The 22,743-nt window shown below is 35.0% G+C and overlaps 1 protein-coding gene across 3 annotated transcripts in view; it reads right to left on the bottom strand.

Moving 5' to 3' along the window:
- Nucleotides 1-22,743, bottom strand: part of LOC105202433 (protein Mpv17) — a 42,888-nt gene that overhangs the window by 15,058 nt on the left and 5,087 nt on the right. For all 3 annotated transcript variants that reach the window (XM_039455336.1, XM_026139732.2, XM_039455335.1), the window contains 2 exons: nucleotides 22,501-22,708; nucleotides 5,852-5,961 (listed from right to left, as the gene is read on the bottom strand). In XM_039455336.1, coding sequence (XP_039311270.1) covers nucleotides 5,852-5,961; nucleotides 22,501-22,708 — 318 coding nt within the window. The remainder of the gene's footprint in view (nucleotides 1-5,851; nucleotides 5,962-22,500; nucleotides 22,709-22,743) is intronic.

Here is a 22,743-nt window from a genome sequence, read left to right on the forward strand (position 1 = left end):
AATTGCAACAAATTATTAAATTACTTATTAAATTTTTCTATCAAAAAATTAAAGGGATTAGGCAGTCAAATCGTTTAAAAAAAAAAGTAAAGCTCTTCTTTATGAGTCAATTACAAAGAAATAAAAGTACATAGAGATTTACTCTTTTACAATGTTTGTTATTAGCAAAAAGATAGAAAAAAGATAGTATTAAATATATGGGAACAGAGTATCCCAGAATTAGCAGAAATTCTTTTATGAGCGAATTCTTCGGAATATTTTAAGTCAAAAATCCTAATACAAAAATGTCGAAGCTATAATACTTTTCAAAATATAAATTATTAAAGTTATCCAATTGTAGCGCCTAGAATTCGGGCGCTCAGGCATGACACATAGCACAGTAGCGAGGATGGCTTTGTACATTGGCTGAGTTTCTATATATCAACTTAATTTTATATAACGATAAAGAATCACTTTTAAACATTATCTTGTTCATCAGTGATTATTTAAATTATTCATAAAAATTAATGTCAACCTAATGTTACAAAATGTCAAGTCATATATAAATCAAACTGTTAAAACTATCAAATAAAGTATGTCGACATACTTCACATGACAGATCACTACGATACTGTGTGCTATTCCTGAGCGCACGATTCTAGGCGCTACAATTAAACGACTTTAACAATTTACAAATGGAAAAGTATTATAATAAATACAATATTCTGAAAAATTCATTCATAAAGAAATCTCTGCTAATTCTAGGACACTCTAAATATATATATATATATATATATATATATATATATATATGTATATATATATATACATATATATATATATATACACAAGGTGTCCGGAAAATCCTTACAAATATTTCAAGATGTGATTTGGGACCTCAAAAGAAGGAAAAAAGCTATATAAACATAGGTCCGGAAATAAGTTGTTTCCAAGTTATAACCACTTTTATGTTTAAAAAAATCGTATTTTACAGTCCGCGTGGTATCCCTTCTTAAATTTTTTTATTAAATTCCTAATTTTTTCATTTTCATTGCTAAAGGTGGTCATTTTGAACACCTCATTTAATTCGATTTAAAAATAATGTGTTAAAAAATGATTTAATTACAAATATCAAAAAATAAAAAAAAATTAAAAAATAAAAATTATTAATTAAATAAAAAAATAAAATTTAAAAATTAATAAAAAATGAAAATAAAAAAATTAGAAATTTAATAAAAAAATTTAAAAAGGGATGCCACGCGGACTATAAAAAACGATTTTTTTTTAACATAAAAGTGGTTATAACTCGGAAACGACTTATTTTTGAACCTATGTTTATATAGCTTTTCTTCCTTCTTTTGGGGTCCCAAATCACGTCCCAAAATATTCGTAGTGATTTTCCAAACAACCTGTATACACACACGCGCGCGCGCACGCACACATGCACACACGCGCGCACACGCACGCACGCACACGCGCACACACGCGCGCGCACACACACAGGGAAAAGAACCAGTGACTGTGAAAAGTCCTTGTAACATTTTAACGTCTCGTCCACGGAGAGCCAGGACCAGAAACTATCACCCAAGGATTTACGGAGCACCCCGAGACGCGGGGACTCACAGGTCGCTTGTATCGCCCATACTGTCTTTTCGCTTGCCGCAAAATAGAAAAACTTTCTGTCGTGATCTCTTTTTCAGAAGCGACAGGAAAGATACTCTTCCAAAGGCGAAGGAGGCGCAAAGCTACTCCATGGACAGTCGGGGAAAAACCGCAGCAAAGACGGCCATGCGGGACTCATACAGAAGAAGTGTCACGGGCCTAAGGCGGAGGCCATCCCCAAGACGAGGGATTCAGCCGCTCAAAATCAGTTTTCGGAGGCGCGGAGATATCGCTGACGACCTACACAATTGCCAATTTTGAGCCTCGCGCGCTAATGATGTCATAGGTGCAGAGCAGTAGCGCAATACGCACCCTATCAAGACCTAGCCGCCTGATAACGACCAACGCGGAAGCGGCAGCGGCGGTGATAAGTGGGACGTGACGCCGCGGGCCTCTCGCAGGATTGAAGATCGATACTCACTTGTGCTGTGACCGTGTTCCGGGCCGAAGCAAAAATAATGAAGGCAACTTCCGATTCCGAGGACGCAGAGGAAAGAAGTTCCGTGCCGCGCTGCATCCGAAAGGTGAGACGATCGTCGTCGATAAATTGTAACCGATTTCACGATTGAATGCGGGTAACGCCGCAGCAAGCTAATTGGAGTAACGTTCTTCCGTAATCATCTTGTATTCGCGTGTAGTATTGTAAAGTCTGTTAGAGTCAAAATTTTCGCTGCCGTGACGTCGCTCGCCCGATCCCGCTGTTCAACGTAATTTTCGTTCGTCCGGTATTCGCGCCTGTATCACCACAGCCAAGCCGTCGTTGTATTGTAGATTTGTGTAATTGTACGTGTGAGTGTCGTGTCTGTACGGGAAACTGTGCCGTACGGAAAATTTGCGAGAGAATATTGTAAGCTCTTTCGCCTAGCGTGTGCATGAAATATTTCATAATACTCATCTTTGACGCGTGCACCTTCTCTCGCGGATGTCGTGCCGCCAAAATTATTGAATCGTTCCGTGTAGCGTGCGGCACTACCTGATAACTTAGTCATTTCACTTAACATTCCGCAATTTCGTAACGCATACCGCACGCCGGCAAACCGCGTGCAATATTTTGTATCTTTTATTAACCCAAAAATCTCGAAATATACGTTGTTACATTTTTATTGCTAATTCTCGCCTAATTATTGTATGAATCTCCCTCGCTCTTTTACTCACCATCTGCCCGCATCGAATCCCCCCCGCGCCTCTACCGATTTAGCCGGGAGCTACCAGTTTGCCGTGCGGTCGACGTTCACGGTAATTAATGTCGATAATCGCGTATAAGAATTAACGGTTAAAAAACGCTCTCTCGCGCCTGGCGCCCAATTTTGTCGCGTAAATAATTACAAGAGTGAGTGATAATTGTCGCGTAGTCGATACACACACACACACGCACACACACACGCACACACACACGCACACGCACACGCACACGCGCATGCACACGCGCACGCGCATGCACACGCGCACACCCACACGCACAAAAAATCTATTTATTGATCTTATCAGTTTGATCTTGAATAGCGTCGCCAAAATCACATAAAAATCACGTTAATTTTTTTAAATAGAACACCCTATTTTCGTTTTCAGAATCTAATAGCTAATGTCAAGAGCTTTCCAAAACACTACAAGAAAATATATTTTCGTTGAGTACTTTCCTGAGTTGTGGGACTTGAAAGCTACAGTGTAACTTTCAAGCGTCATAATTCGGAAAATACGAAAATAAACTTATTTATAGTGCTTTGAAAAATTTTCGAAATTGACTACAAGAAAATGCAATAAAAAATATAGAATGTTAGAGAAGTACCAATACTCTTTAATTAAGGAACTACCGACAGTCTAATATTATATCTTTTATTGTATTTTCTTATAAAATTATAATTGATTTCGAGAATTTTTCAAAACACTATAAGTAAGTTTATTTTTGTTAAGTACTTTTCGAGTTATGACGCTTGAAAATTACAGTACACTGTACACTTTTAAGTCTCGAAAAGTACTCAACAAAAATAAACTTTCTTGTAGGGTTTTGGAAAGCTCTTGACACCAACTGTTAGATTCTGGAATCAAAAATAGGGTTCAATTTAACAAAGTTAATGTAATCTTGGCGACGCCATCCAAGGTCAAACTGATAAAATCAGTAAATAAATCTTTTGAAACCTCACAACTTTTGATTGGACCTGATCCTGCGAAGATAAAAGGGGTGTACGAGTGGTCTGAAGCACCTTGTATATTAAGACTTGACGGCCACCGAGGACTGCCACCGAGAGATTGACGGAGCACTCCGAATTGCGGAGGCTTGCAGGTTGTACCGCCCACACTATTTTATCGTTTACCGCGATATAGACACACTTTTCTGTTAAAAAATCTAGTTGCATATACGGCAAAAAAAATCAGCATTTTCAAAGGCACGGTAAAGGGAAGCCACCGCACCATCTACTGTGCAAGAATGAAGAATACCTTCGGCTAGTAGAAAATCGTCGCAGGTCTAAGGCTATCCCCAGGCAGAAGGATAAGGCCCATTCCTATCAGTTCTCGGAGACGGGAAACCAACGCTGTCGACTTGCAACCCTTACCGAATTGAGCTTCACGCACCTACGTCATTGACGTCTAGCGACTATGCGATGCATCTTGTGAAGATCGAGTCGCCTGGCCGCGGTCAATACGGAAGCGGTAATTGTGCTAAGTAGGGCGCGTTATCACGGGCCTCCCGTAGATTCTAGGATCGATTACCACTTGTACTGTAAGCGTGTCGCGGACCGGAGTCTAAGAGAGCGAGCACTCAGCTGGACAGAGAGAAAAACGACGCAAAGCCAGAGGTTTTCCGTATCATGCCGATACCAATGGGTGAAAGAAGTGTCAATCACAATTTTGTAAAGTCGCCGATTTCGTGATCGGGCATAAGTGGCGTCGAGGCACAGTATAAGAAGGAACAGTATGTTCACTCGGTGTCGGCAACTTTGATTTCATGGCTGACAGATCGCCATGTGGCAACTATGTTGGTGGTTGTGCGTAGATCCAGTAGAGCTTTCGAGAGCAGTCTTTTAACTCAACCTGAGTCAGGTTTATCACGCCAAATGCTAGAATTATCCAATTAGAACTTAACCGCCATAGTATTGGTTGTGCTACTCGTTCATGTGCGAAAGACAACTTTTTTCGCGCTTTATGTCAGAGTGAACCTACTGTTCCTTCTTATACTGTGGTCGAGGCAAACAATTTTAGATCAAATTTCTATCCGTTTTTGTCTTGTTCTCTTTGTATTGCATAATAATATTTCTCAGCGCGGAGATTTTCGCCGCTGCAACGTCGATCATTCAATCCCGTCGAATTAAGTAATGATTTTCTTTCCGATTATCTTTCGCGCCTAAGCGCTGCAGCCACGTCGTCGTATTGTCTAGTAAATACGTGTCTGGGAGCGTGATTGTGTTTTCGTCTATTTTTTCGCGTTAACTTGTAATCTCGGTACGAGTACGCAATCTTTTTGTGTAACGTGCGTATGATATTCTACAAAAGCTGTAATTATCGCATCTTTTTTCACGAGATACGTGCAGCTAAAACAAGAGAATTATTTTTTGTCTAGCTAATTATTTCTTTCGGCTATCGCCTTCCGCGACTTTATAACGCCTACAGCACGTTGGCAAACCGCGTGCTCAGTTTACATTGTAGAATATTAACTTGCATTCTGAAAATACATGCTGTTAATTTTTATTGTTAAAGTGTCACCGTCATTGAGTGATCCCCCTTGCTCTCCCTGATTCCAACCACCCGCACCGAACCACTTCTTCTTGCTAATTTCGTGGCTGACTAGTCGACTTTCGCTGTCGTCGACGTTCTTGGTTATGTACGTTAAAATTATTTACGTTCTTTAGCGTCTTGCAAAAGAGTGGCACGCTCTCTCGTTCTCGCCCAATTATCGTAAAGTAAATTGTCGCGAGATTTGAAGAATCAAAATTTTTCTGTCGCTACTACGTGGACAGACAACGAAAATTGTGTCGCGTTCGTGAATGCGGTCACAATGTATATATTTAATACCAATTTGTTTTTTATCTACATGCTAGCAATAAACATTGTGTAAAAGGATAAATCTGGTTGTGGTTTCATTTTTTTGCAATTGATTCATAAAGAAGAGCTTTATTTTTGACTGCCTAAACCCCTTAAGGACTAAACAGATATACTAGAAACATTTAAAAAATAATTGAGATTTAATTATTATATAAAATTTTTAATTACTTACACTAATAAACAAACCAATGCCTGCAAACTGCATTGTACGTATATAATCAATGGTTCTTGAATTATCTATAAAGTTCTGTGCGATCTGATCACCAAGTCCCATTAATATTCCTACATATTCAATTCTTATCAATAATTCTTAATAATAATTTGTATTAGAAAAAAAGATAGTATTATGACTACTCATTTACGTTTTATACAATAACTTTGTTGTAATAATCAATATTTTAAATTGAGAATTTAACAATTATATTCATCAAACTATTCTTTAATAGATTTTAGATTCAAAGTTATGACATATTTAATATTAGGTGTTGTAAAAAGAAATCCATTATGGAAATCGTCGAGTTCAATCGTCATGTAAGCACTGTTTCGATTGCCCAGGAGCATTGCACAAAAAACCGTTTGAAACCACTTAAATTAGGCTGGATACAAAAAGAAACTCGATGTATGGGTGCTACACAAGTTAACGCAAAAAAACCTCATGGACCGAATTTTCATATGTGAATCGCTGCTAAATCGCAACAAAATCGACTCATTTCTGAAGCGGATAGTTACTGGTAATGAAAAGTGGGTCACTTACGACAACGTCAAGCAAAAACGGTCGTGGTCGCATGAACCGGCGCAAACGGTGGCCAAGCCAGGATTGACGGTCAGGAAGATTTTGCTGTGTTTGGTGGGATTGGCAGTGAATCATCTACTATGAACTGCTCCTCTATGGCCAAACTCTTAATTCGGACCTGTACTGTCAACAATTGGACCGTCTGAATGAAGCAATCGCCCAGAAGCGGCCAGCTTTGGCTAATAGGAGAGGAATTGTATTCCATCAAGACAACGCTAGGCCACACACATCGATAGTAACTCGCCAGAAGTTCCGGGAGCTTGGTTAGGAGGTTCTTATGCATCCACCTTATAGTCCGGATCTAGCAACAAGTTATTACCACCTGTTCCTGTCTATGGAGAATGATTTTGCTGGTGAAAGATTCGCCTCAAGAAAAACTTATGAAAATCGACTGTCCCAGTTTTTTACCAATAGGGACGAGGGTTTCTATGAGAGAGGCATAATGAAATTACCTTCAAAATGGCAACAAATTATCGAACAAAATGGTGCATATTTGACCTAAATCAGATTATTTTAACTATGCTAAATAAAGCCTTTAATTTAATGTAAAAATAATGGATTTCTTTTTACTACACCTGATATATTAAATATTATCAGTGCTACTATTAAGTTATTGAAACAAAAGTAAAATGGTGACTACTTTTACATAGAAAAAATGATAAAAACTTACTTTTCAAGTATAAAATAGTAACCCAAAAATGACACTTTTCCTCAAATTTTCAAAGTCACTAATACCATTTAAGCAAAAAACACTACTTTTATTTTCTGAGATTTACTTTTGGATAGTCTAATATGTAGCAAAACTTTCCATAGCATGATTTATATACTTTTAATAAAGAAAGAACAAAGAGAAGTTTTGAAATACAAAATAGCAGTACCCCTGGTACAGTTTCTTTTTTTTATAACGTATGTAGTGCATTTTATGAAATATAATAAAATAAAGATTAAATCACAAAAACTAAAAAGCTAAACAATGACTAAACAAAATAAAATATTTAAAATAAAAAATTTAAATATTATTATCTAGATAAAATAAAGATAAAAAATAAATACATACTGTCTTACTTAAATAATAACTGTTTCTGAGAAAAATGTATGTTAATAATAATTAAATTCTTTATGAAACTATTTTAATAATCAAAAGTATTAAAACAGACTTTAAAAATTTGATAAATTTTTAAAAAAGATAACATATAAATTAGTTATGATGTATGAAAAAATCATAAAGAAATATTTTTTATATAAATTTATAAAATACAAAAACTTAATTTTAAAGTGGTAGTGATGGTAACTTGAAAAATCAAATTTTTAAATACTTATTTATACACAGCTTTGTAGAAATAAAAAAAAGGTACAACTTTTTTCGATATTTCTCTCCGTTCGACAGTTATTCCAAAAATTTTTTAAATTATACTTTTTTAAAGAAATAATTTTACCTCCCCAAACTATAATTTGCGATGAATTAAAAATAGTTCTGTGTTACAGACTAGTGTACTTCTACAAATTGTTTTAAAATTTTCTGAATTTTCGGGTTGCGCACGCGCACGCCTAACATCCTTTGTAACATTAGATATATATGACGACTTTAATATGCACTGTTTAATTAAGTTTGTTATGAGACACACAACTAATATCCAATAATAAGCAAATAGCAATTATTATCAAACGAGAAAATAAAATATAAATAGAACACAAATTTCATCTCAACTCAGAAAAAAGGTAACTATAGTGCTCCTTTTTAGATAATAGTAATTTCATAGTGACTTTTCTAGTAAAAATTTTCTCAAAATTTTTCATATAATTTTTCCAAATTTATATATTATTTGATAACTTTCTCTGATTGTTTTTACAAATTGGAACATTTTCAAAAAGTTTACATCTTTTCTCAGAATTTTTCATACATGTTAATTACAAAATATTCTAACAAAAAGTGGGCAAGATCTGTAAAATGCCAAATAAAACGAGTCATAGCTTATTCAAAAAGAGAAAACAAGTATATTAAAAATGTAAAGGGCTTAGCGTAAATGGGCCTTACTTTTTAAGAAAATTGCAATTAAATTTTAATATTGGGACGTTTGTACATTAAGTACTAGAATATTGAACGACTGTCCAAGAGAGCGTCGTGGCTGAGAAGGCTAAGTGCTAACATTACATTTCTCTCTCCGCGGCGAACCGAGTTCGAATCTCTGCAGCAGCAAAAAGTAACACCAAAAAAACCAGTTTTTGGGCCCATTTCTTGGACCTCAAGTTTCAAACTTTTTTATGCCAAATAGTACTATACGAGGTGTGTTCAAAAAGTATCGCGAATTTTGTGTTTTTTCAAAAATTATTTATTTATTCATGAATATCTATTTTGTCCCCTTCAAAGTAATCCCCATGAGATATTATACACTTGTGCCAACGGTTTTTCCAATCTTCGAAGCACTTCAAAAAATCATTTTTTTTTATCTTGTTCAGCTCCTCCTTCGATGCCGTCTTTATCTCGTCAAGCGTAGCGTAACGTCGTCCTTTCATGGGCCTCTTCAGTTTAGGGAACAAGAAAAAGTCACAGGGGGCCAGATCTGGGGAATACGGTGGCTGCGGCATCATTAGTGTGTTGTTTTTGGCCAAAAAGTCGCGCACAAGCAACGATGTGTGAGCAGGGGCGTTTGGTACGAATTTCGCGGCGACCCGTCTCATGCCCAAATCATTGATAAAAATCGAATGGCACGAGCCAATCGATATGTTTAGGTCCTCAGCAACTTCTCTAACGGTGATTCGACGATTGGAAAATACCATTTTCTCCACTTCATTATTTTTTCGTCTGTTGTTGAAGTGCTCGGGCGTCCGGCACGCTCTTCGTCGTTCACATCTTCTCGGCCTTCTGAGAACATTTTGTACCACCGATAAACGTTGCTTCGGTCCAAGGTAGCTTCTCCGTATGCCACAGTCAACATTCGGAATGCATCCGCGCACTTAATTTCGTTTTTCACACAAAATTTGATACAGGTTCTTTGATCCATTTTTTTGAATAGGTAAAAATCGAAGACGATCCAAAACACGTGCAAGCAAAGCAGCTGTCAACAATTAAGTGAACATTCAAAATGGCCGAGCTTGTCGGCATAAGTGAGAGACATGAGTACCAACATAACGCCACAAAAAGATCGAAATTCGAATATACGTAACCCGCGAAAATTCAAAATTCGCGATACTTTTTGAACACACCTCGTACAGGGTCCGCCACTTAAATCCGAACAAATTTAAATTTGACATTTCCGCTATATTAGAATGCAGCAGTAGATGCTACATGATCTAAAGGTAAGTTAGAGACGTGGATAAGACGTTAATATCTTCAAAATGGCCCAATTGTTCAGGTCGACGTCGGAATATAACCGAAGAGCGGCAGTTATTAAAGGTGTTCGCGCCGGAAAGACGCCAAGCGAATTATCAAGTTCTTTGTATACCCGAGATCGACGGTGTATAATATTGTCCAGAGGTACGCGGCCTCGGAAGAATCCGAAGTGGGCTCCTGGATTCCGGAACTCGTTCAAAAAACACAAGAACTCATTTTGAAGGACCCAGGAACTTTACTCGCAAAATTAGCGGCCATCTTGGGGGTGAGCGACACCACTGTTCGTCGCATTGTTCGAAAGGACCTTAGATACAAGTCCTACATTCTCAACAAAACGGCGCACCTGCTCATACGAGTCACTTGGTGCAAAACTGGCTATCGAACAATGTCGACATAATTTGGTCGAAGGATTTCTGGCCTCCGAATAGTCTCGAATGTCCCAATTTGAATCCTTTCGACTACTACGTGTGGGGCAAAGTCGAGAGGATTACTAACAAAGACAGACATCCTAAGGGGCCTGTGGCCTCCCTTCAGACCGCTATTGAACCAACATTCATGAAAATAGACCGGGCAAAATTGCAGACGGCATGCTCGCGCTTTTGGAACAAGATCGAAGCAATGATCGAGGCGCAAGGCAGCTACATTGAATAAAAAGTCTCAGAAAAGGTCGCTTAACTTAACTATAAAATAATTTATTTGTACTTTTACATATTTTCTGTAATAAACTTTTCGCAAAAAAACTTTCATGTCCGGATTTAAGAGGCGGACCCTGTATAATGGAACATTAATCCCAGAGAAATTTTAAGATGAGAATAAGCACGGTTCCGAAGATATAAAAAATTAAAAGTGATGGTTTCTCATAACACAAGACGCCGTTTTTAGACTTCTTTTCGTTGTTTGAATAAAATTTCCCATGCATTTTTGCACGCTGAACACAAATCCGAGCAAATTGCTCTATCACGTCAGATTTCTTAAAAAAATGTCAAAAATGATCATTTTTACTTCACCATAGCGTTAAAAAGAATCTATTTCTATCTATCTAAAAAATCTATCACTCACATTAAAAAAGCATCCCAATCTGTAAGAGGTAAGAAGACTCTTACAATTAGTAGAAAAGCATCTCGATCCGTGAAAGGCGGTGTCACGTAGAACAAAGGTGTCCATGGGCTCCAAGGTCCAATCATGGGTAGTTTTCGAGATACAGTTGGACTTTTTGCTGTAATAAGGTACAAAAAGTCCAACTTTGAAGTGCTGTATCTCGAAAAGTATCCGTAATCAAACCTTGGGGCAATGGACACTTTTGCTCTACGTGTTGAGAACGACAACATATCTAATTGTAGGCGTATTTCTATTGTCGAGCACGGCATTGTCGATCACGATATTATGGGCACATTTCCGTTGCCGATCATGCTACGTACAGCGGAGCACAGCGTGACTCCCAAGACTGTGATTAGCTCCGCGAGATCGCATAATCGGTCCTGATTTGTTAGTGTCGTTGTGTCCTTACGCGCGTTTTGAGAGAGCCCCGAATTTTGACGCGCGGTTCGGCAGTTCTGCCGGAGCAGCCTGCAAGCACTGTACACAATTATAATATCGATATAATACACGGACACTTTATACGCAACTGACGACTTGGCTCGCGTTAATTTGCCTATTGACTATTCATCCTATGAACCATCCTTGATAAAAGCCCCTACAAAATTTAAAAAAACTTAGCCGAAAGTCATTTCTCATAAGCATTCTGGACCCCGCAAAATTGTTATGGGAAATAGATTTCGGCTAAATTTTTTAAAAAATTGATATCTTGTAGTTTTTAACACGTAGAACAAAAGTGTCCATGGCCTCAAGGTCTGATCACGAATAGTTTTACAGTACTCCAAAGTTGAACTTTTCGTACCTTATTGCAGCAAAAAGTCCAACTTTGGAGTACTGTATCTCGAAAACTATCCGTGATCAAACCTTGGGGCCATGGACACCTTTGTTCTACGTGTTGAGAACTATAACATATCAAATTAAAAAAAAAAATTAGCCAAAAGCCGTTTCCCATAAGGATTCTGCGGATCCTTTAGTGTTACTGTTTCTTTTTTTTTAAGTCTTTTGATATTACAGTATATTTTACAATTGTATTATCTTTGTTATTTTTTTAATTAATTAATTAATAATAATGTACTTGTATATAATAATAAAATTAAGCAATATTTTATTAATAAAAAATTAATAAAAATATTTAATAAATTTATTATAATAAAATTACTTATAAAGATAAATAATTAGGTCTTAACGAGCAGGTTTATACCGAAAAATAATACGCTTTAATTTATAATTTATCTTTTATAATTTATAGCTTTTTATAATTTGTGATATTGTAGAAACTCTCAAAATGTATTATTTTTCGGAATAAATCTGCTCGTTAATGCCTAATTATTAGCCTTTATAAATAATTTTATTATAATAAATAATTTATTAAATATTTTTATTAATTTTTTATTAATAAAAAATTGCTTAATTTTATTATATGTAAGTACATTATTATTAACTTAAAAAATAACAAAGATAACGCAATTGTAAAATATAACAACAAAAAACTTAAAAAAAAAAAAGAAATTTGCTGCTGTGGAGATTCAAACCCGGTTCGCCGCGGAGAAAAAAATGTAACGCTACCACTTAGCCTTCTCAGCCACAACGCCAAACTTTAATTGCAATTTTCTTAAAAAGTAAGGCCCATTCACGCTAATCTTTTTACATTTTTAATATACTTGTTCCCCCTTTTAAATGAGCTATGACTCATCTCATTTGACATTTTACAGTTCTTGCCCACTCCTTGTAAAATTTCAAAGATTTTTTATTCTATAATTTCTGATGAAATGTTATAAAATCTGAGAAAGCTCAGAGTATTTTTTGAGAAATTATGGAATGAGAAATCTCAAAATATTTCAGAATTCGCATGTATAAAAAATTCTGAAAAAATATGTAAACTTTCTGAGTATTTCTAAGTATTTCTGAAATATGTCGCAATTTATATAAAAACTATGAGAAAAATTTTCACCAGAGTTGTGAAAAAAAGGTAATAAAAAGTGATTTTAGTAACTGAATAACAGTATTAATATTATTTATAAAAATGTAACAACACTGTATAATGGATCAAAGAGAAACAGGGAAAATATGGTTCATTACAAGAGTAAAATTAAAAAATTGGTTTTAATAGACAAAATAAAATATTCTGTTATAAAATTATATGTACAATTGTACAAAATAAAGAGAGAAATTGCAGAATTGTGCAAATGTAAGTGCATACATGAGCCTTTCGCATATAGACTGAAGAACTAAAAATTAATAATATATAAAGCATTTCATGAGTGAGCCACTCATTTTGAAAAATGTTTCAGATATTAATCAACCTTACCGAGATTGTAGGTTTTAAGAGTATAATTGTCTATTTAAAATCTCTTTCACAAATCTCGTAATAATATCAGATTTTAAGTAAATCTTCATTATCATTCCCGTTCAAGCTTTCGAAATCTTTGAAACCGTGCCGTAACCAAAGGCTATTATCGATTTTTATCCTTAATAACTCAAAATGAAGTATTACATGTGTACTTTAGCTATGCAAATTTGCATAGTTAAGAAAGATCCAGCCGTTTTCAAGATATAATTTAAAAAAAAAAACAATGTAGAGCGATACGTGTATTTAATTCGTAGCACCGCGCCGACGACTTCCAAAAATTCCAAGCATGGTATATCAACAAACAATTTTGCATCGCAGCGAGAAGTTGTTTGATATTCTTCAAACATAGCATTGTCGCGTAATCAGTCGTCACAATATTGTTCCATGCGACATTTGGATAATGCTTACGTAATATTTCAATTGATGAATTGAAAGAGTTACATAAAAAATTGTCAAGTAGTTGTGTTGAAATATATCGAAGTATTTTTTTAAATTTATTATTTTCTGTTTTGATACAATTATCCATTTAATTTCTCATGGCATTTTTATTAATATCTAATAGGTGTCGCTTATTCCTGTACATAGTTTGTATTGCAAAATTATATTGATATACAGCAATTAAATGGTGTATCAAATCATTCCAATTGGTGCTAATCCTTTTCAAGTTTCCGATGAAAAACGCTACGTGAAAGAGAAGTTACGTTCTATTTCTCAATCACTATGGTAAAAATTGCAATTTCTCACGAAAAAGTGTTTTGTGCGGCAAATGCAGAAAACGGAGTTAAGAATATTCAATTTTCTTCTAAATCTTCATTCTCCATGGATTGTGAATCAACTTTCCAACTCAAGTCTGCTTGTTCAAATGATTCAATAATCACAAATCTGATATCAAATTAAAATATATTATACGCAAGACAAGGACAGAAGAATTAAAAGAGATGCTAGATTTAAAAATAAAATTTCACACTAAAGCACTACACAAAATAGAAAAATAGTTCTTTTAACTGTAGCCCTAAAATCTTGGAGTATTTTGAAAACTCGCACAAGAGTTTGGAACAAAAAGATGGCCAAAGAAGCTAAACTTTTGCAAATAAATAAAGGTAGCTTCTCTTTTTCAATTCTTCGTACTGTTTTTGAAACGCGACTTCCAGATAAAACATTAAGGGAGAGTGAGATAAATCTGGGGACCTAGCTGCAGATTTTGCTCTCTATAAGGCGCAAGTGAAGTCCGTAAAACTGAAGGTGCCAATGGAAAGATAATTTCCTTCATTTTTGCTTCAGATCATTTTGACGTATCTCTCATCTATGTTGAACTATAACGATAAATATAAAAATGCTTTTTTCGGTCTGATTTGGAATTACTGGTTCCAAATCGGACACTCCCACTTTATCAACTTTTAAATAAAATTTCAAAAGATTACAATGTATTTTTTCAGTATTAAATAAAAATGAGCAATTTGACAGTAAAAAATAAAAACTTTATTAAAAAAAATTAGTAACAATTTATATAGTTAGACGTTTCCCGGTCACGTTACGACATTGTTATTATACAATAAGAATTGAAATCAATAAAATTCAATTATTCCGAGTCTGATAACTCATAATATTTTACTAATTTAATATTTCTAGGACCAGATTTGGTCTCAACCAATTACAAGTGCTACGATCAGGTTGCAATTCCGACGTAAAAGTCCAATTTGGACACGAGTTCTTTCGAACTTTGGAACAATTTTTATAATAAACTGCAAAAGAGATAACAAAATAATTAATATTTTTTAATTCTACGCTCTTTAATTATCTTAAATCAATTATTTTTCAAATTTTTAACACCTTTTAAATGATTTACAAAGATTTTCTTTTTTAAAAAAATTTTCGTACGATGGTTGAAAATACATATTCGCGTCTATTCTATGAATGACATAACAGAGAACTGTCAAACTGCTGTCACATGTTCGGTGTCTTATAAGGATTTTACATTATACACGGCAAGCAAATCTGCTTAACCATATTCATTTAAATTAAAAAGGTCCGATTTGGAACATGGTCCAATTTATCCCACTCTTCCCTACAATTCGTGCCTTCTATGAGGATGACCGTGAATGCAGCAGTGTAATACCAGGAATAAAGGATACCATTCCCCTAAAAATTATTGAGTGTACAACTTAATTCGGTCCGATTTTTGCTTGAAAAATGCATTTATTTGAACAATAAAATGAATTAATACCTTATTCAAAGTATTGTCCATCGCTAGCCATTACTTTTTCTCATCTATCTGGCAATTTATAAAATTTGTCGCGGAAGAAGAGTTCATCTTTTAAAGCCAAGAATAAATCGGGCCAATTTTTGATACTCTGTTCTGAAATAAAGCGTATTCCAGTTAAAGCGTTCTGCATCGATCGAAACAAATAGTAGTCGGAAGGGGCAAGGTTTGGGCTATAAGGCGGGTGAGCCAGAACTTCCCATCCGCTATTTTCCAAATAGTTTTTAACCGGAACAGCAACATGAGGCCAAGCGTTGTCATGGTGAAAGATTATGGACTCATGTCTGGTCGAATATTCTGGACGTTTTTCGGTTATAGCTCGCTTTAAACAGATCAATTGTTGCTTGTAGAAGAAGTCTTCCGTGATGGTTTGACTAGGTTTTAGCAGTTCATAGTAGATCACACCCTTCTGATCCCACCAAATACAGAGCATTACCTTGGCACCATGGATATTCGGCTTCGGCGTTGATGTTCCCGGTTGATCGGGCTTTACATACAATTTTTTGCGTTTCGGGTTGTAGTAAATCCATTTTTTGTCCCCGGCAATGATTCGATGCAGAAGACTTCTTTTTGTACCGTTCAAGCAATATTTTAGACATGCAAAATCGTCGTCCGATATCTCGCGATTTCAATTCGTATGGGACTCAATTTCCTTGCCTTTGGATGTATCCCGCGACTTTGAGTCGTTTCAAAATAGCTTGTTGAGTAACTTCCAATGTTTTTGCGAGCTCTTCTTGCATTTGACACGCATCTTGATAAGCAATGTTTCTAATTCTTCATCTTCAAATTTTTTGGTTGACCCAAACGCTCTTTGCTTCAACACTAAAATCACCAATTTAAATCGTCGAAACCATTCTCTGCAAGATTTATCCAATGGTACAGATTCACCATACATTTCCACAAGCATTCGATGCGTTTCAGCTGCACTTTTCTTCCAATTGAAACAGAAAATCAAAACTTCCGGTGTTTATTTGGAAAACTTGACGTTTTCAACGCAGTAAAAATTAAAACTTGTTATGCAAAACTCAAAGACTTGTAAACAATATTTGGTTGATAGATGTTGACATTTCACGATACAGCAAAAATCAGCTGTTGCCGTCAAACATTTATAGCACCTAGAGCCATCTTTTAAAAACGGATCAAATCAAGTTATACATCCAATAACAAAAAAAAAAAAAAAATACAGAAACGTCTAGTTCTTTGCATTTAAAAGAATTACATCAATTACATCTTTCGGAATATCCTAAAAACCCAATTGGTTTCAGTAAATTTGCTGAGCTACGTCCTGCAAACCGTATTTTAGCCGGAGTAAGTGGTACGCATTCGGTTTGTGTTCGCATTTATCATCAAAATATTAAGTTAACCCTTAAACACATATTAAAAATTCCCCTAGATTTTTGATCGCTTATCGTGTGAAAACGGAATAAGAAAAGATTTGGGCTAGGTGGAAAAAAGTTTGAAGTCTCCTCTATCGACTGCTACGATTGAACAACTTCATTGCTTAACTAAAATAAAATGGCATGAAAGTAAAGTTTTTTCGGGAAAGTCTTCCAGACCCACTTATGTGTTTAAGAGTTAATGATGGACGCTTCAAATCTAAGTTGACTAAAAATATAAACTCGGTAAAATCGCTGAAAGATTTTCAAGATTCTATTAAGGCAATTATTTGCGCAAACCCTACCTGTTACTTTAACAAATGCGAATCGTGCCCAGGAAAAAAATCACCTTGTTTCTCACCTTCATAAACTGTTTAATGACGCTGTTGTCGACAAAATCGAATATAAAGTGTGGTACACCCAAGGACTTTGATTCTGTCCATGGGGAAATTTTCCAAGCTAAGAAGTCGCTATCTTTTTACACACTTACGGTTCATGATTAACGTAACAACCAATAAACTTTAGTCGTTTCATTAATCATGAACTGCGAGTATGTAGAAAGTGGTGACTTCTCAGTTTGGAAAATTTCCCCATAAACAGAATCAAAGTCATTAGGTGTACACTAATGATAGGACAGTTTTGCAGACTATAAAATCATCTCTTGCTAAATTTGTCAAGAAATTTTGCAAATATTTGCACGTCTTAAAAACACATTATGTTGCAAAGCAACTGAGTGCCTATATGATAAAGACTGAATCTCTAGAAGTTCTTGTGCAAATGGATTTTTCAGAAAATTATGCAATTATTGCATAGAATGCAGTCCAATCTTTTTATTACAACAATGATCAATGCACTGTCCATCCTATAATCTAAAAGCCTTTTAGAGGGCCAAAATGGAACTTTACAGTACAAAAATCTCGCCATTTTATCTAATTGTATTGTTTATGAATTTCGTGATACAGCAATACATACTATTCAAAGATTAATCATCGAAAACATTAAAACTATTTGTTCGCCAGATGAAATAATTTATGTCAATGTTGGAGCTACTTAATACTATAAAAATCACTACCAATTTAAAAATTTAATGTGTCATGAAGATTTCGGACTCAAAGCAGAGTGGCATTTTCATGCAACTTTGTATGGAAAAAGTGTATGTGAATAGGAGTTATTTTGAAAAAAGGTGCAAAATGAGTTAGTCTACAAAACACTAACGCAGATCCAATATTAACCCCTCAGGTCTTAAATAAATGGGCTAAAGAAAATCATAAAGACTAGTATTTCCTTCTTGTCAAAAAATAAACATAAAGCTGTAAAGAATACTCTTTCAGACAGATTCTCAAAAGCTAAAGCAGTATCACTGACACAAAAATGTCATTGTTTCCGTACTAGGCAAAAAGAAACTTATTAAAAAATTGTCTAATGCAAAAGACAGTTTCTTGTTTCCAAAAAATAAATAAATAATACAAAAAATATATAGTATGTAACTTTAGCAATAAAAAAGTAATGAAATAAACACTAATTTCAAAAAGACCATTTGTTTCTGTTTGAAAATAAGTAGCGCCATCAAGTCGGCGCGGATATGCGCCCGCGTCTATTCTTTGAAGTGAGTTTCTTTCACGATCTCTTTCGACGGTTGCTATGAAGTTGTTTATTGCTTCGTGTTCGTATTTTATTATTTCCTTCTGTAGAATTAGCTGGTAGAACTAGAAGCGCTAAACGAGACGTTTGATAACGTTACAAACTATAAGGTATTTAAATATTGGTAACCCGTAAGCACGGGGTAAATCTGCAATCTCTCGAAAACCTGTAGGCAAGGGGTAAACCTGCAACCTCTCGAAAACCCGTAGGCAGGGGGTTAACTTGCAACTTTGCTAATACCCGTAGGCAGGGGGTCAAACCTGTAATTCTCTCGACGATAAACCTGCGATCTCTCGGATACCCGTAAGCAAGGGGTTAATCCTGCACGCTCCCGAATTCTTTTGGAAGTACATAAATTTTCGGAGCAACGGCTCAAAAAGTTAAAACTTTTCCTGAACCTCGTGCAAACCTTCACAAGATATGTGGTTTGTGGCGGAATACATGGAGTCAGCAGTTATGTTTGTTACTTTCCAAAATATAAAAAGCATACCTTTATACCATTTATATTATTAGTATTCAAAATAAATCATTCATTATTTTTATTATTATTAAAATCCTTTTTACGTTTTTTTACACATTTTTTCACACATTTTACACATTTTATTTGTCATAAAAAAACACAAAATTAACAGTTTCCTTACTTTCTATTTTTTTTGTACATTTTTAACGTACATTTTAATAATTCATTAAATTCTCCTGATACAGCCTTATCAGAAGAAATTTTCTTTTCTGATGGAAAATTATTTGTTGATATACCATGCTTGTAATTCTTAGAATTCGCCGGTGCGGTGCTGCAAATTAAATACACGTATCGCTCTACATTGTCTTCTTTTTTAAGTCATATTTCGAAACCGGCTGGACCTCTCATGCGAATTTGCATAGTTAAAGTAGACATGTAATACTTTATTTTAAGTTATTAAGGATAAAAATCAATAATAGCCTTTGGTTACGGCGTGATTTCAAAGATTTTGAAAGTTTAAACGGAAATAATTAAAGAGTTACTTAAAATCTGACATTACCACATGAAAGGGCAGATTTTTTTCTATAAGAAAAAAGACTAAGTATATTTCATTAACTCTGCTTTTTAGCCAAAAAAAAATAAATAAAGATAAACAGAAAAATCCCCAAAATTTTTGTTCTTGTAATTGCTCAACCAGAAGAGTTAACCTTTAAACACGTAAGTGGGTCTGAGAGACCCCATATGAAGTTTTGAACGCTTGTTATGTGAAGACGGAATGAGATAGAAGGTTCGGACCAAGACGTAAAAAAATTTGAAATCTCTTTCGATTGATATAGTTGATCAACTTTTTTAGTCAACTAAAATTGAAATGGCACGGCAGCAAAGTTTTGTTAGGGTCAATGCGACCCATATAGTGTGTAAGTGAAACTTTTTTTGTAATTTACATAAAAAAACTGGACAAAATACGTTCGAACAGGTCGATTCGCGGATGTTACTCGCATATACTCTGTCTAAAGTTGGAATACTATAAAATGTTGTAGAAAAAAGTTTTTCCAAAATATATCATAAAACACATCAATTTTCACTTTTAGACACAACTTAATCAAAAATACCTCATATTCGCCTTGTTACATAAGTACATTTTTTAATAGAAATAACAGATATAATATTTTTTTTAAGTATGAATCTTTAGTTTTAAAACACTGTATTGTAAAGTTCTTCAAAGTTTCTTGTCGCAAAGATATAATTTTTTTTTTAAGTAAATTTTTAGATGCCCAAAAATACCTCGTATTTTCCATGTTACATAATTATACAGGGTGAACAATGGGAATGTGTTGAAAGTAAACGGTTATATATCCCCTCCTCGATTTCGGTAACTATTTTACCGACTAGGGTCCGCTACCTAAGACCCGTCAATTTCATTTGAACCGTCGTATAAACCGATTTGCGAGTTATAGGATGGACGCGCTAAGCATCGAAGAAAAAGTGTTTCTCATCGAGTGCTTCTATAGTAGAGGCAAAAACTATAGTCAAGCGTATCGTGGATTCCGTAGTAAATATGGATCTAAAAAAGTTTCAAGCGAAACAATACTCAGAAGGTATGTTTTTGATACTTTTTACCCACGCTCCCTCTCCCTGGAATCGCGTCCTCATTCCAATGTTGGTTAGGTGAGATTTTATTTTTATTTGTCGATATTTTTGGCAGGATTATTGATAATTTTGGTATGTATGGCACTTTGAACGATCGTAGACATGATTTACCTGGTCCATCTCGTACCGTTACAACGGACGAAACAATTGATGACGTTAGAAATTATTTTGACAAAAATCCAAACACCTCGATTAGAAAAGCTGCTCAGGTTTTGGATTTAAAGCGAGAAACTCTCCGAAAAATAATGAGAGACGTCATTAAACTGCATCCCTACAAAATCACTACACATCAATTGCTGACGGAGAAAGCGATGGAAAAACAAGTTGAGTTTTGTAAGGTGATAACCAATATGTTTGAAAGTGAGGAACTCGATGAAAAACAAATAATATTTAGGGATGAAGCTCACTTTTGGTTAAACGGATATGTCAACAAACAAAATTATCGGTTTTGGGGACAGGAAAATCCAAACGTGTCTATTGCCGTTCCTCTTCATCCTCAAAAGGTTTCCGCGTGGGCTGCAATTTCTGTAAAAGGGGTCTACCTGCAATTTTTTGAAGGAACTGTGACTAGTCAAAGTTATAAAGAATTATTGGAGACTAAATTCTTTCCCCATGCAAAGAAACGCGGATTAGTAAAGAACTTCCATTTTATGCAGGATGGCGCGACCCCACATCGTACACGCGAAGTCTTTGAATCGATACATGAAGTGTATGGCAACAGAGTAATTGGATTAGAATACCCGAAATTTGCTCATGGAGGTCTGGAATGGCCTCCTTATTCACCTGATTTGAACCCGTGTGATTTTTTTCTTTGGGGTTACCTCAAAGACAAATGTTACGCCGTACAACCTCAAAACACCGCAGAGCTGATAAATAGTATTAAAAAATGCACTCGCAGCATTCCTACATCTATGTTAGATAATGTATTTCAAAGTTTTTGCAAACGATTGCAGTTCTGTGCTAATTCTAATGGACAACACTTTGAAAACATATACCATTAATTCATATGCGCAAGCAAAATTTTTCTTTTTTTTAATATCGTGTATTTCAATTGTTAAATTATTATATTTCTCTTTCATATATATGGTAATAAAATTGACAAGTTTTCTCTACAAAATGGCGTTTAATTCATTTTATTCGGCCTATTTGTTACGAAGTAATAACTATTTACTTTCAACACATTCCCATTGGTCACCCTGTACTTTTTAAAAGGAGTGACTTTGCCAAATTTTATTTTGAAAGTGTGACTCTTTAGCTTTAAAACGCCGTATTTGAAGTCCTTAAACGTTTTTTGTTGCAAAAATATGATTTTTTGAAGGAAAAGTGGATTTTTAACCCATTTCTCATTTTTGCTTAATGGTTTTTCTTTTATAACTTCACAATAAATTATTTTTCGGCAATGCCGATTGTGCAGTCACACTCCTGAGTTTGAACTTTCGTTAAAAAAAAAATTGTAGAAAAATATTAATTGTAATCAAAGTCATAGCTTTTCAAAGTTGAAAAAGTCTTCTAGACCAGAAAATGTGTTTTCGTATTTTAAGATCGATGTGTTTAAGGGTTAAGAACCTAAAATTTGACACAGAGAATTATATCCTTAAAACTTTCAATCTTGGTAAGTTTGATTAAAATCTGAAACAGTTTTCAAAATGAGTGGTTCATTTACTCATAGAATACTCCATGCGTGCGTGTGTGTGTGTGTGTGTGTGTGTGTATGTACGCGCGCGCGCGCGCGTGTGTGTGTGCGTGTATGCGTGTGTGTGTGCGCGCATGCGTGCGTGCGTGCGCGCGCGCGCTCGTGTATTTATTTATACATGTACGCATGCACGTGTATTTGTGCCCATATAAAATAATAAATTAATAATTACCAGCTTGCACTGCTTGCGTGCCCACAGGATATTTTCTTAACATTCTTTGATATAATCTGTTAATATTTCGCATAATTATACGTTTCTCGATAATATTAGTTGTTGAAGTCGTATTTATATATGTTTGTTGATGTATATAAAATAATTTTAGATTTGTTGAAAAATGATAACTACGAAGAACACAATTTAAATTCACAAAGTACCGAATCTGAAAGAATGGAAGAGGTACAATTTTAATTTATT

Source organism: Solenopsis invicta, chromosome 12, assembly GCF_016802725.1.
Source record: "Solenopsis invicta isolate M01_SB chromosome 12, UNIL_Sinv_3.0, whole genome shotgun sequence".
Classification (NCBI taxonomy): Eukaryota; Metazoa; Arthropoda; class Insecta; order Hymenoptera; family Formicidae; genus Solenopsis; species Solenopsis invicta.